We start from the raw sequence: 15,531 nt of genomic DNA on the forward strand, positions 1-15,531 counted from the left end.
ACAATTGATGAACTTACAACCCAATGGCACATCGGCGGGATGAAGCTATGCATAACACAAAATTCCGACCAATGAAACTATGTTTCCTCAGTGCATAGTTGGTTGAGGACTTTGTAGCTTGGCATAAAACGAAGCCACATTGTTTCATGTTGAATGGGAGCATCAATTTGCTAATAGGTTTAGAAGAGATGATGTCAACCCCTTGAGCAGTAACCCCGCTTGGGAAATTTTGTGTAAGTTGCGTGTGTCGTGCAAAATAAAAATCTTCGGATGGAAGGCTCTTCATGGAATTATACTACGAATGTATGTACCTGCAAATCGTTATATATTGTGGTCTTTGCTCAATGTCTAAGGGTGGTGCGGAAGATGTTCGACATCTAATGTTCACATGTAAATGGTCACGAGAGGTGTGGAAGGCTTTCAGCCTGAAGGACGCGATCGAGCAAGCGTTTAATGTGGATAGATCGGGTAGTGTGATTCTTTAATACCTTCCTAGGGATTAGTAGCATCAATCTCCAATGCTGGAATCTTTAGGATTTCAAGAAATCATTTCAGTGGGGGCTAGACATATCTGGTGGTAATGAAGAGACACAGTGAATGGGGATGTGTTTTGAGTCCATCGAGAACCACTCTAGCAATACATGTAATAGCATCAAATCTTCAATGAGCTCAATTCAAACCAGGAAGGAAAAATGGTCCAAGCCTACTCCAAATTCCATCCGAGCATTTTCCCCGTTGTCCGTTTTGCATTCTAGCGCTTCGTTCTCCTCTGGTGGTCATTTCTAGCTTTCTTTCGTGTGTGGGGATTAAACATTTCCGGATTGGACCGAGACTTGCCAAGCGGCCTTGGTTTACTACCGGTAGACCGCCTGTCAAGTTTCGTATCATTTGGACTTCGTTTGATACTCCAACGGTTAACCGAGGGACCGAAAAGGCCTCGTGTGTGTTGCAGCCCAACACCCCTCCCATTTGGACCAAAACCCACCTAAACCTCTTCCATCATCTCGGTCGTTCGATCACTATCGCGTGGCCAAAAACCGCACCTCATTTGGACTCTCCTAGCTCCCTCTACCTATAAATATGTGCTCTCCTCCGAAATTTTCGCGCAGTCCAACCCTAGATCCAACTCCCTCCGCGCCGCCGGACATGTCCGCCCGCCGGCGGACGCGTCCATCTCGCCGGCCACCTCCTTCCGCCCAATGGCAGCGTGCCACATCACCTCATCGCCGCCGCCAGCCTATCCGACGCCGCCACCTCACCGCCTCCTCTCTCCTCCGCCGCCACGGGCCGCGCGGCCCAGATCCGGCCCGTGGGGCCCGAACCGCGCCGCCCCGTGCCTGGGCGCCCCGCGCCACCGCACCCGACTGACGCCGCCGCTGCCTGCCTCCCTGCCCCGCCGCCTCGCAGGTCCGTCACCACCGCCACCGCGCAGCTGCCACCGCCGCCATGCGCCTTCGCCGCCTCCGCCCTCTCGCCGGCACCGCCCCGCCGCCTAGGCCGCCGTGCGCCGCCTCCATCGCCGCACCGCCACTGCCAAGGGCGCGCCACGCCGCCCTGCTCCGGCCCCGGCCGCCGCCATGCCCCGCGGGTGCTCCGCCCCCTCGCCGGAATCGCCGCGCCGCTCGCCGGAGTCCGTCCCGGCCAAATCCGCCCCGCCTGGACGAGATCCATCGGGAGCCCAACCAAACACACCCGTCTCGGATCCGCACCGCTCCGTCCCAGAACCGCTCCGTCCCGCGTTGACTTTTCGCGGAGGTAAAATTCGTCTAAGTCCCCAAATCACAGATCCATGTGCCCATGTTCATCGTGCTGTAACTTTGCATCCGTAGCTTCGATTCATGCATATAGCATATAAAAATGTTCGTCTCAGAGAGTACATCATTTCATTCCATTGCATCATTTTCATTTGAGCTCATCTTGATGCCCGAAAGGCTGTTAGAAGAGGGCTACTTGAGATAATTGTCAGATCTGCTACTCCGTTTAGCTTTTTGTCATTTTTGCCATGATTAATGTGTGCATGCTATGCCCTAATGCTCTACATGTGTTTTGTTAAGGGTTTTGTCATCTCTCCAGAGGTGCAACCCATGTATTTTTAGGATGTGTGTAGTGACTTGTGCAAGCCTGCAAAGTGGTGCACTTGCTAATTCTGTTTTCAGGGACTTAGTGATTTCACTAAGTCCTGGAGCTGTTTATCTCATGATGCCATATGTTCATGTTGTTTCCTAGTGATCCGTGCCTCTTTTGAGGATGATCAGTAAAGATGTTCTGTTAACATTGTAGTGCTCTATCCATCCATGTCTTTGTTTGCAATTATGGAGCACCCTAGCTTGAGTCAATCGAGCTCTACTTTTGCTACTTTGTGAATCTGGGCAGATTGTCAACTTGTTTGCAATTTTGCCGGTGATGTTGTAGTTGATCCATGCATGCTATGCTATTATTCTTGCGATGTCTAGATTGCATTTTGTGCCTTCTTGATGGGTGTATGCTTGTCTTGCCATGACTTGCACCGTAGTGAGTGCATCGAGCTCGTAAACATGCCTACTTGAGTTATATTTCAGCATGTGCCAGTTTTCACTAAGTATGAAAACTGATTATGTTTTTGCCATGTTCACATGCTTGCAATTGTATTTTCTGATCCCTTTTGGCTCAAGGTCACTAAGGGACTTTTGTTAAGCTCTTTGAGTAGCTCCATTCCATGCTTTAATTTGCCATGTTCAGATCCTGTAACATGTAGTTTTGTTGCTCCGAAGAGGGCTACCTGATCTGAAATTCCAGACAAGTGTTAATTTCACTGTCTGAGATCTGTTTGCCATATGCATTTTTGCCATGCTTGTTTGAACCTGTTAATGGATGAATTGGCCGTAGCTCAGTGCTAGACTTTTGTTAAGCATCTTGAATGCATCCCTGCCATGTATTTTGTTGTCATGTTTGGTTGCTGTAGCATGTTCATTTCATTGCATTTAGATGCCTACTTGCTGTAAATCGCAGACCGGTGTCATTTTTGAATCGCTTGCCATTTCCAAACCGTAACTCCGATTCCGGCGTTCTTTATATCGTTTTCAAGCGATTTCATCTCATCTTTCCAGTGGCACACTTGGTTTTCCAAGTTGAGGCCAGGTTCATGCATTTCCTGTCATATCTTGCATTTTGCATCCCGCATCGCATCCCGCATATCATACCATGTTCATGTATTGGCTGTTTACTATGTTGTGTGCTTCTTTTCTGGTGTTTGCTTCTTCGGGTTGGTTCCGGTAACGTCGTGTTTGTGAGGACCCGTTCATCTACATCCGTTTGTCTTCTTCCTGGACTCGTTCTTCTTCCTTGCGGGATTTCAGGCAAGATGACCATACCCTCGAAATCACTTCTATCTTTGCTTGCTAGTTGCTTGCTCTTTTGCTATGCCTATGCTGCGATACCGACCACTTGTTTATCATGCCTCCCATATTGTTAAACCAAGCCTCTAACCCACCATGTCCTAGCAAACCGTTGTTTGGCTATGTTACCGCTTTGCTCAGCCCCTTTTATAGCATTGTTAGTTGCAGGTGAAGATTGAAGCTTGTTCCATATTGGAACATGGATATTTTGTTGGGATATCACGATATATCTTATTTAATTAATGCATATATATACTTGGTAAAGGGTGGAAGGCTCGGCCTTATGCCTGGTGTTTTGTTCCACTCTTGCCGACCTAGTTTCCGTCATATCGGTGTTATGTTCCCGGATTTTGCGTTCCTTACGCGGTTGGGTTATAATGGGAACCCCTTGACAGTTCGCTTTGAATAAAACTCCTCCAGCAAGGCCCAACCTTGGTTTTACCATTTGCCACCTAGCCTCTTTTTCCCTTGGGTTAGGCCAGCCCAAGGGTCATCTTATTTTAACCCCTCCGGGCCAGTGCTCCTCTGAGTGTTGGTCCAACCCAGAGCACCGTGCAGGGCCATCCCTTGGCAACTTGGGTTACGTCGGCTCCTGTACGCTTAGCTTATCCGGTGTGCCCTGAGAACGAGATATATGCAGCTCCTATCGGGATTTGTCGGCACAGCGGGTGGTCTTGCTGGACTTGTTTTACCATTGTCGAGGATGTCTTGTAGAACCGGGATACCGAGCCTGATCGGAATGTCTCGGGAGGAGGTCTATTCCTTCGTTGACCGTGAGAGCTTGTCATGGGCTAAGTTGGGACACCCTTGCAGGGATTTGAACTTTCGAAAGCCGTGCCCGCGGTTATGGGTAGATGGGAATTTGTTAATGTCCGGTTGTAGATAACTTGAACCTTAACTTAATTAAAATGAATCAACTGCGTGTGTAACCGTGATGGTCTCTTTTCGGCAGAGTCCGGGAAGTGAACACGGTGTTGGAGTTATGCTTGATGTAGGTTGTTCTAGGATCACTTCTTGATCATACTTTTATCGACCGTGCTTTGCCTTCTCGTCTCGCTCTCATTTGCGTATGTTAGCCACCATATATGCTAGTCGCTTGCTGCAGCTCCACCTCATACCTTTTACCTTACCCATAAGCTTAAATAGTCTTGATCGCGAGGGTGCGAGATTGCTGAGTCCCTGTGGCACACAGATACTTCCAAAAACCAGCTTGCAGGTGCCGATGAGACCGTGCAGTTGACGCAACCAAGCTCAGGAGGAGCTCGTTGAAGATCTTGTCCTTTGTGGTGTTTCGTTCTAGTTGATCAGTAGTGGAGCCCAGTTGGGGTCGATCGGGGACCTTGTTGCATTTGGGGTTCTTCTTTTATTTTGGTTCCATAGTCGTACCTTGATTGTATTTGGATGATGTAATGCTTTATTCATGTAATTGTGTGAAGTGGCGATTGTAAGACAACTATGTATCTCTTTCCCTTATGTATTACATGGGTTGTGTGATGATTACCTCACTTGCGACATTGCTTTCAATGCGGTTATGCCTCTAAGTCGTGCTTCAACACGTGGGAGATATAGCCGCATCGAGGGCGTTACAGTGAGCTAAAACAAATGTTCTTTGTAATCATCTGGGTGAGGCGACGACAGGTTCAACCACCTTAATCGATCATGTTCTAGACTGCGGAGATAATGGCGACAAGAGATGGATTACTGATGCTGGATCGTCTTGGCCGTTCAATGGCCACATTTGAATCAGATTGTCTCGAAATCATACAAGCTTGCAACAGGGAAACAGAGATTTGGAACCCTAGTTTGCTGTTCTCGTTGAGTGCTTTGAGATTGCCCTTAGTGAGCTCGATATCTTTTGCACATTGCCCAAGGAAGGTGAACAAAGTGGCACACTAGTATGGTTCGAACTATGTAATTTATTGGGATGGAGATCCTCGAATTTTTCTCTTAGCTAACTTGCTTTTGTGATGTAACCATTTCATTCAAATAAAGTGTGCCACACCCTAAAAAATAACATTCAAGTACCAGACGCAGTTGCATCCATCATATTGTTCACCCGTCCGTGAAGAAAGCATTGGATCGTCCACTACGTCTCACTATCAAAGTAAGAAATTGAATCTTAACCCACACTTTACTTTTCATTTTGATAATTTGCCCCTCCCTTTCCCCCGAGATTGACGGGTGGGGTTGAGGCCACTTGCCATTGGAACAACCATCACGCAAAGTAACCCTTTTTAAGGATACGAGGCTTGTAAAGTGGGGCAAATACCGAAGCCCAAGAAGGCCCAGGCCAGAACCGAGATACCCTAATAAGCCCTAAGTACAACTACATGCATGTCTTCGCTTCAAAAAAGGTTATGAATTGCTTTTCGCTCAGAAAAGATAGGAATTTGTTGGCGTCAGCCACCCACAACGTGTTTGGCAATATTTACAAAGTCAGAGAATCCCGTTCAGCCTGCACCTCTCGGGGTGAGTTTGGTTGCCAGCATCGAGCCCAACCAGGGCCACACGATGCAGCATCTTTTTGGACCTCGGTTGTTTGGTTCATCGCACACACTGTTGAGCCCGCATAGCACGGTTCTTAAAGCACCCCTAGGCCTGGCCCATTGGGAACGGCCGAATCAGCAGTTTCCCCAGAGCCAGACCCGGGCGATGCTTCGAGGCGCACGTGGGTGGCTCTCTGGAGACGTGTGTCTCGAGTTAATCCCTCTCACCCTCCCTAATCCTCAATCCCCTCTTTCTCCCTCTACTCCAGTGCGATCCCGTCCGCCATGGGAGCAGGGGAGCGGATCCAGCACCTCGTAGAGCGGACCACGAGCATCAAGTAGTCGATATCAAACCGCCGCCGTCGCCGTCTTCTTCTTCGTCTCCGACAGGAGGAGCGGCCGAAAACCTCGGGAGGAGCTGGCTAACCTGGATCAGCTGGAGGGCGGGTTCGCCTCCATGCGCGGGCACGGGACTGAGGAGCAGCGCAACAAGTTCCTCGTGCTCCACATCTACAAGGCACTCAACAACCGCGACCACGCCACCGTCCACTCCCTCCTCGCGTCGGACCTCGAGTGGTGGTTCCATGGCCCGCCCGCGCACCAGCACATGATGCGCCTCCTCACCGGCAACGAGCCGGGCGCAGCCACGGCCACGACAGCGAGTCGGGCGCGTCCACGGTCACCGGGAGCTGATGGTGGGCACGATGGGCAGTGAAAGTTCCGACATGCTCAGAGTGTTTGACGAAATGTCAAGCCTAACCCGATGACTGTTAAGTTTTGTTGTTAACGCTGATAATCATATGCATGTATGCAATCAAATGCCGAGTAAAAATTGCATCTTAATGACAAAACCCCAATACAGACAACCAATCAACTAGTCATCTATGTTTTTGACCCTATTTTTGCTTACTCGGGCCGTGCTCAGCCTGACTAAGAGGGGAGCAGTGAAAGCAACCAAACACGTCCTGGGTGCATACCTGGCCAAACGGGCCAGCCCCGCACGGCACAACTAGCGCGACAGCGGGGGTCGTCTAAAAAACCAATCGAGCTATTGTTGATTTGTGCTACTGCCTACTGGGGGGGGGAGGCGCCTTGTTCCATGGATCGACTCGACTGAAGTGGGCCGACTAGCGAGCGTTGAAAGTAATAAACTAATGTGCTACTGCCTACTGCTATGCGTGTGCTAGTGAAATTTTTAAAAAATCATGCGCTAGTGTGCTACTACTACGTAGCAGTGAGCCTTACAGTCTTGCAGGCGTGCATGCATGCCTTCGCACGAGACAGCTAGCATGCGCGAACGACGTGCCAGCGCTGTGCGCCCTGCCTCCTCGCACGTAAACGTGCCAATCGGACCTACGTGCCAGCACGTTTAGCCATGAGCCGTGCCTGGGCCTGGGAGGCCAGCACGCGTGCTGGCCCGGCACAGCCCGAGTACTTAGCGTGCCTGCCCGGGCCATGCCGTGCCTGGCCCGTTTAACCCAGGCCATGCCGTGCCGGGCCGGGCCGGCCCATTTGGCCAGGTTTGCCTGGGTGAACCAGGGAGAGACGGAACTATCATCTCGCACCAATTCAGCCAGCATCTTCCCCTGATTCGTCCCCAGATCCGATCGTTCGCTTCCCATCACTAAACTCCCACCAATTATGCGCCGCCTCTCGCCGCCGCCGGCGGTGGCGGTGGCGGAGTCCATCGACGCCCTCCGCTTCTCCACCTCTGCCGCAGCGGCGGCCGTTCCATCCCCTCCCGACCTGGACCCCCCTCGCCTCGACCCCTCCGACGTCCGATCCCACAATGCCGCCCTCATCGCATATTCTTCCAGGGGCAGTGAGGCGCCGCGCCTCGCGCACCTCCTGGCCTCCTTCGGCGCCATGCTAAAGTCCGGTGCGCCTCCCGATCGCTGTACCTACAACACGCTCATCAGCGCGCACTGCAAGCTCGCTCTCCTCGCCGACGCCAGGGCCGCTCTGGCTCGGATGCACGAGGCGGGGTTCGCGCCGGACACCTTCACCTACAACTGCCTCATGCTCGGCCTCTGCAGGGCCGGCCTCCTCACAGCTGCGTGCGGTTTGTTCGTGCAGATGCCACGCCGTTGGGGTGCCTACTACGACAGACACTCCTACACTATCCTGATCCAGGGCCTGTGTGCCGTGGGGCGCATTGACGATGCCTGTAGGGTGTTTGCTAAAATGTCGAGGGGCTGGTGCAAACCCGGCGTGCACACATACACTGTGCTGCTCGATGGGCTCTGCAAGGCTAGGCGTGTCGGGGACGCCGAGGCTTTGTTGGGTGAGATGGTCGATAAGGGTGTGGTGCCAAACGTCGTGACTTATAATGCCTTGATTGGCGGACTTTGTCAGGAGGGGAGGTTCGATGATGTGACCAAGTTGTTGGAGAAAATGGAGATGCAGCAGCGTGCTCCAGATTGCTGGACATATACCATAGTTGTCCATGGTCTGTGGAAGCATGGAAAAGTGGAGCATCGTGCCAAGGTGTTGTGTGAAGCCTTAGTGAAGGGCGTTGCTCTTGGAGTTGCCACTTACAATGTGTTGATTGATGGGTATTGTAAGGTTGGTGATATGAAGGCTGCTCTTGATGTTTTGCAGTTGATGAAGAAGAATGGGGTCAACCCAAATGTCCAAATTTTTAATGTGGTGATCCATGGATTCTGTTGCGGTGGTAAAGTGCATCAAGCGATGGCCTTCTTGACACAAATGGTTGGGGCTGGGTTGTCGCCGGATACTGTTACATTCAACTCGCTGATATCTGGTCAGTGTAGCGTGGGTGAAATGAAGATTGCTTTCCGGTTGCTTGATTTGATGGAGGATTATGGCGTTCTTCCAGATCGACAAACTTATGCCATCTTTATAGATGCTCATTGTGAGCAAGGTCGACTGGAGGAGGCTCATTCTCTCTTTTCTTGTCTTCCTCAGAAAGGTATTAAGGCACACAGCGTCATATATAATTCACTGATTCATGGATATTGCCAAGTAGGTGATATTGATTCTGCTTTTGGGCTGATGGAGAAGATGGCTTCAGAGGACTGTATATCTGATGTTCACACCTACAACGCCCTTATTGATGGTCTGTGCAAAGTGAAAAGATTGGATAGGGCTATAGATTTACTAGACAAGATGAAGAAGCAGGGGATAGAACCAACAACTTGTACATTTAACATTCTGATCAAGCAAATGCTTTGGGACAAGAAGCATGCAGATGCTGCCAAGATGTATGAGCAAATGATATCTTCTGGTTGCAAACCTGACAAACAGACATATACACTGAAAATCAGTACAGACTGGTTTGAGGGTGCAAGGAAGGAAGAAAATATAGACGTGGCTATTGTTGAAATGCATGAAGCAGGTGTTTCTCCAGATGTGGAAACATATAACTCTATCATAAAGGCGTATAGTGATGCTGGCCTGATGGAGAAAGCCTTCTTTGCACATGTGAAGATGCTTTCTGTCCCTATTGATCCAAATTGTACAACATATTCGATATTGCTTAATCATATGTGTAACAAGGATGATAGTGATGCATTTGATAATGAAAAAGTATGGAAGATGGTAGATGTGAGAAATCTGCAGGAGCTTTTTGAACAGATGTGTAAATCTGATGCTGCTCCTGGCATTAGCACATACAAGGCACTGCTGAGGGGATTGTGTAATCAGTGTCGACTGGAGGAGGTGGAATGGCTGTTGCTAAAAATGCAGGGAAACAGCGTTCTGTTGGATGAAGACATGTCTGATTATCTACTTGGTTGCTATTGTAACTTAAAGATGTACAGGGAAGCATGCGAGCAATTTAGATCGATGGCCCATCAGAGCTTTCAGCCAGGGCTAAAGTCATGCTGCCTTCTCCTTTCTGGCCTTTGTGATAGTGGAGATCATGGGATGGCTGTATCAATTTTCAGTGATATACTTGGCTTAGGGTACAACTATGATGAGGTTGTCTGGAAACTTTTAATTGATTGCCTACATGAGAAGGGGCATACTGGGGCATGTTTAGGGATGCTTTCAGTGATGGATGATAAAAAGTGTGTTGCTAGCACTAGGACATATGCATCTTCAGTTCATTTGTTGCTGGAAACTGAATGGAGATCTTGTTTAAACGGTTCACTTGTTGTAGAAACTACTTTGTCTTGGGCTTAGCCCCGGCATGGTTACATGGGAGCATAATTTTGGATGAATTCTGCTGGCCTTGAATTTGTTGGAATCTGGTTCTTGTTGTCTCACCATCAGTTGATAAACGTGAGTTGGGTCATGGTCTGGGTCCAGGATTGGTGCAGTCTACATACTGCCATCATTCGGTATACCTACACAGTTCAGTGAACTTTCACTTATCATCTGCCTGGAGTGAAGATAGAGTTTCCAAATTCCAATACTCTATCAAATTTGGCGAAGCACTCGTGACAGCAAGCTGAATGGACTGGATGGGAGGTATCCCATATTCTCATCGCATCTACTGTCTCTTTTTTATCTGTTAGTAGCGTCAGAAGTGTGTGTGTTTCATATCATATGTTGCAATCACTGCTTTCAGAAGTTTGTTGCATGCGAATATGTGACGTAGAATTTATGGTATTAAACTAAATACTCTATGATAATTGTTCTTTCCTAAAGATTGCCACACTCAGTTGTCAATCCACATTGCTAGATCAGCACCCTGTTTAGTCCTTCACATTGATTCCTGCAAATAATTGTTTTATTTGATGAAAATACTTCTGAATGCATAGTTGAAATGTAAAAATTGTAATGCAGATGTATGGAAGACTTGAGCAACACTCTTTTGTTCCCTTCAGAACAAGGTACAAGTATGTACTTCATTCAAAGTAGCATTTTTTTGGAGCGCCGAGTGTTCTGGTACATTGACTGTAGAAGCATGTCGTTTTGCAATACCTACTTGATTCCTTTGTTGCATTGCAGCAATTATCTGGGTCTTAACATTCACTGTGTCTGAGTACCCCCCTTACCCTTAATTTGGGCAGGGAAGGAGCAGCTACCATTTGTTGTATCTACCCAATCATCTACAGAAACAACAAAAGGGTGCTTAACACTGCTAAAAATGTATGTTCTTGTTTCTTTGTTGGTTAACTTTGTCCCCCCTTGTTAATCATCCACGGAGATGAGATCGGACAAATGTTATACTTGATTAAATGTGGATCCATGCACAGTACAAAAAATGAAACTATTTCGGTGCCATGAAAATCCTTTTGGTCTCTCGTTTCGATAAAACTTCGCTTGAAATCTTGGTCCACGATCATTCCTGTTTTCCAATGCCAACTGTTTCTGTAATACTCAATTCACCATCAATTGTTCTGTGCAATAACCCAATTAGCTGTTGACATAAACTATCGGCATTGGATTGTGTTGGGTCACTGAAGATGTGTCGTCACTATTAATCCATATCGTAACTTATCTCAAATTATATGGAGAAACTTACCATATGTTGGCTTTAGATGTCAGGTTAGCTCAAAATGTGGAAATGGTTGGCGAAACAATATTGTAATGGGACACAATTGGAGATATCATCTGCCCGCTTGATAAAAAGGGAAAACGAAAGTACATTCCTTAGCAGTCTGAAGCACTCTATTGCTCTTCTGTAGAGATTACTTTGATGATGATTCAGGAGATGCATGACTTGAGTAGCTGCTTGTTTGTTCGTCAAAACGATGGGCATTCCATGGTGCCAACGCTGAGAAGTACCCCCTCTGTCCCAAATTATTTGTCTTAGATTTGTCTAAAGGCATATGTATCTAGACATGTTTTAATGTTAGATATGTCCATATCTAGAAAAATCTAAGACAAGAATTTAGGACGAAGGTAATACCTTGTAAGTAAGGCCTTGTGTGACGGGGGTTTTCAGCATATCTCTCTACGCGGACAACGTCGTCGTTTTCTGTCATCCGGACAGCCATGACATTGCTGCCGTGCACACCCTCCTACATGTCTTTGGCAGGGCTTCTGGGCTGCACACCAACTTCAACAAATGCTTGACGACCCCGATCCAGTGCATTGACGATCACATCGCCCCGATCACCTCCGAGATGCAGTGTCCCGTGGCACACTTCCTCATCACCTACCTCGGGCTGCCCATTGCCGTCCGCAAGACCTGCTCGATGAGTTTGGAGCCGATCTTCGACAAGCTCTGCAGCAAGTTATCCACCTGGCACGCCTCCATGCTCTCTCAAGGTGATCGCCTTGCCCTCGTGCGGCATGTCCTCTGCGCCATCCCCACGCATTTCCTCACGGCCATCGCCTTCAACAAAACGGCCATCAAGAAGGTGAATTGGATCATCCATGGATTCCTTTTGGCGGGCCACAAGGAGGCCAACGGAGGCCAATGCCATGTCAACTGGCAGCGGGTGTCCCGCCCCATCTCCCTCGACGGTCTTGCATCCGTGACATCTACCGCATGGGCTTGTCTCTGCACGTTTGCTGGCTATGGCTCCAGCGCACGGACCCCTCGCGGCCATGGAGCCACCTCTCCGTACCTCACGACACCGACGTGAACGCCATCTTCCGTGCCTCCACAAGCTGTCAGCTTGGCTCGGGCGACACTTGTTGCTTCTGGACCGACCACTGGATCAACGGCAGATCCGTAGCGGAGATCGCCCCTCTCGTCTACACACTCATCCCGCGCCGCCTCCGCAAAGACCGCAGTGTGCGCGACGGCTTTCACCTACGCTCCTGGGTCCATGACATTCGAGGCGCACTTGGCCCGGCGGCCATGGTGCAATACGTCGACCTCTGGCGCCTGGTGCGCCACACGCCGCTCTCCTCCACGCCAGACGTGCTCTCCTGGCGCTGGACAGCTTCCGCCACGTACTCGGCGAGCTCTTGCTACAAGGCGCTTTTCTTTGGCACGTGCGAAGATCCTCACTGGCGTCTCACCTGCCGGCCATGGGCGCCTCTTCGCGTCAAGTTCTTCCTTTGGCTTGCCATGCAACACCGCTGCTGGAACGCGGAACGGCTCGCCCATCACGGCTTGCCGTACGAGGACACGTGCGCGCTTTGTGATCAAGAACCCGAGTCCATGCATCACCTCCTCGCGGCCTGCTCGTTCTCCTGTCAGGTTTGGCATGAGATCCTCGGCTGGGCTTGCATGGCCGCCGACCTTCCAACTGAAGACACCCCCTTCCAAACCTGGTGGTCCTCCTGCCTCGACCGCTCGTCGGCCCTCGTGCGAAAAGGCCTATCCTCCCTCATCATCCTCATGGCGTGGTGGCTTTGAAAACACCGTAACGCGTGCATCTTCGACCGAGCCACTCCTTCGCTCACCCTGATCTCCGACACCATCAAAGACGAGGCGCGCCTATGGGCAAAGGCAGGCGCCAAAGGGCTACTTAACATCATCCCTGGCGAGTAGTTGCTAGTTTAGACACCTAGGGCTGAGCAGACCCCTTGTTCTAGTTTGCTCTTACGCTCGTGCATCATGCCTTCTGCGTACATGGCCCTGTATGCGTTGTAATCTCATGCTACTTTCTCCCTCTATCAATACAAAAATACGCAGCTTGCGTATTCGTGAAAAAAATGAGATAAAAGAGCATACTAGATCTATACACGCGCTTTGCTGTGCCGCTCTTCACTGCTCTTCACTGTGACGTCTTCCTTGCACAAAACTTATTCACATGTTCTCAAATAATAACTCAAACGACATTGAAGAGAACTCTGAGATCAGTTCGAATCTTCTTTCTAATTCGCATGGAAGAAATTATGGACTCTTCTCTAATAACAAGCTCGGCTCCTATTACTGGATCGTGAGTTATCTCTATTCATCCATCGAAGTCTGCAAAAGATTAAAAAAATCGATTTTTCTAGAAAAAAATGTTGGTTTTCTATCACTCTACATCGGCTAACATCAATAAAAAACAATCAATGGCAGTAGCTGTATGTTTCAATCGGGATTGTTAAATCTCAGTCGACTGAGACTTGTGCTATATTCATAAGATCTTGTATGGAGATCCGTGAAAATTTTCTTTTTAACCTTTTCTTTTTTCTTCTTTACATGCTAAGACTTGGTTAAGTCTGAGTTATTGAGACCTAGCCACACCTTTTCTCAATATCTCACTTCTTCCGGAGCACACAATGCATAGCAGTAACCACACACAATAGAGCAAACAAATTTAGCCCAATGTCTCTTATCTGTGAATAAATTTGCTCCAAAACTGTTTCAATATTTCTCAACAGTAGCACACAACAGCAGCACATATAAAAAAAATGATATCTTCTTTCCTCAATCTTCAGAGGCACGCAATACACGGCAGCAACAACAACAGGTCGGCAAGACGGCAACCTCCGGCGGCAGCACAAAGGCCAACAACAGCACGAAGGGACGACTGCCTGGACGCACCCGTGCATGAGCTCCAGTAGTAGAGCCAGCCGGGCCTTCCTCACCACGCCATCCTTCACCGTGCTTGTCCATGGCTCCAGCCGCCTCGACTGTGCCGGCGCTTCTCCCCGGCTCCCGGCTACTCCGCCCTCCACTGTCCGCCCAGCCAGCGTTGGCTCCCGGCTACCCCGCCGTCCACTGTCCGCCCAGCCAGTGCCGGCTCCCTTCTCCATCCCTCGTCCACCTCATCGCCAGCGCCGGCTCCCTGTGCTGCAGCATGCAACACGCCGTCGCCTTCAGCCTCTCTCTCGATCTGGAAAAATATGGGAGGGCTTGGGGTGCCCGAGAGGTAGGGAAGGTGGAGAAACACAAGGCTCCCACCGAAACCCCCTCCGCAAGGACACCCCCCCCCCCCCCCCCCCCCCCCCACTCCCCCGGAGCGCGCCGCCGGGCAAAGGCTTGCTGGCAGGCGTCGGCGGACCTTCTTCTCCCTTCGCGCGGGGCCAATTGGCGCGGGCAGGCGCTTGGATGTATGCGCGACGCTGGGCAGGGCGCGGCGGCGCGACCACGACGGTCGTCCCGGCGACGGTGGCGGCGCGTGGGGGCTGCTGGGTTAGTGGAGTGTGCCTGCGTAGGGTGGGCGGCGTCGGGGCTGTGGTGGTCCGATCCAGATCTGGCGGGCTGCTCCTCCGACTGGCTGTTCTCGCGGGCGGCGCGGGCTGAGGCGGCGTGGTCCGGTCGTCTTCAGCGGTCCTTGGGTGCTGGAGGTGGCCGGAGCGGGGGCGTGCCATGGTGGGGTGGTCGACGGCGTCTGCGGCTGGGCTGGCCTCTTCCAGTGGTGCAGGTCAGTACGGCGGCACAAGGCTCCCTCTAGGGGTCCCGACATGGATGTGGGCTGCCACGGTGTGGTGGTGGCTCATGGCGGTGGTTTGGGTCGTTCACGGCGGCGGATGGACATCTCTGGCGTCGGCCCGTCGGTGTACCGCATGTGTCGACCTTCAATCCTTCTTCTCAGTCGTTCGTCCGCTATCTTCGTCGATGGTTGGCCCTCCCCCAACTATGGTCCATCACTTGTCTCGCACCCGGCAGTAGGACCGAGCTCGTTTCGCGCCCAGCAGTAGGACTGACCTTGTTTTGCGTCCGGCAGCAGAACCGAGGTCATCTCGCGCCCGGTGCCGCAGGACGGGGCGATGGAGACCAGTTTTGGCCGGCCTATTGGGTCTCGGCACTGCGGCAGCCTAGGGGTGCGAAAGGCGGGTCCTTTCCGCTCGTGTCTTTGGTTGGGGTAGCGGCGGATCTTAGGTGAGGTGGTGTCCAGGTATTGGATGCCGAGGCGGCGGCCTTGGTG

General features: G+C 50.6%; 1 protein-coding gene across 4 annotated transcripts; it reads left to right on the forward strand.

The window, feature by feature from the left end:
* Window positions 1–7,426: 7,426 nt before the first annotated feature.
* Window positions 7,427–11,704, forward strand: LOC125551743 (uncharacterized). Of its 4 annotated transcripts, XM_048715107.2 has the most exons (4): window positions 7,427–10,294; window positions 10,613–10,659; window positions 10,840–10,918; window positions 11,311–11,704. In XM_048715107.2, the coding sequence occupies exon 1, from the start codon at window positions 7,502–7,504 to the stop codon at window positions 10,004–10,006; it is 2,505 nt and encodes an 834-aa protein (XP_048571064.1). In that variant the 5' UTR covers window positions 7,427–7,501; the 3' UTR covers window positions 10,007–10,294; window positions 10,613–10,659; window positions 10,840–10,918; window positions 11,311–11,704. The 4 variants fall into 4 exon arrangements, with proteins under 4 accessions (XP_048571064.1, XP_048571049.1, XP_048571061.1 ...); XM_048715092.2 differs by having other exon boundaries at window positions 10,613–10,918; XM_048715104.2 differs by lacking the exon at window positions 10,840–10,918.
* Window positions 11,705–15,531: the final 3,827 nt, after the last annotated feature.

Source organism: Triticum urartu, chromosome 1A (assembly GCF_056163025.1).
Source record: "Triticum urartu cultivar PI428250 chromosome 1A, HENAU_Tu73, whole genome shotgun sequence".
Lineage (NCBI taxonomy): Eukaryota > Viridiplantae > Streptophyta > Magnoliopsida > Poales > Poaceae > Triticum > Triticum urartu.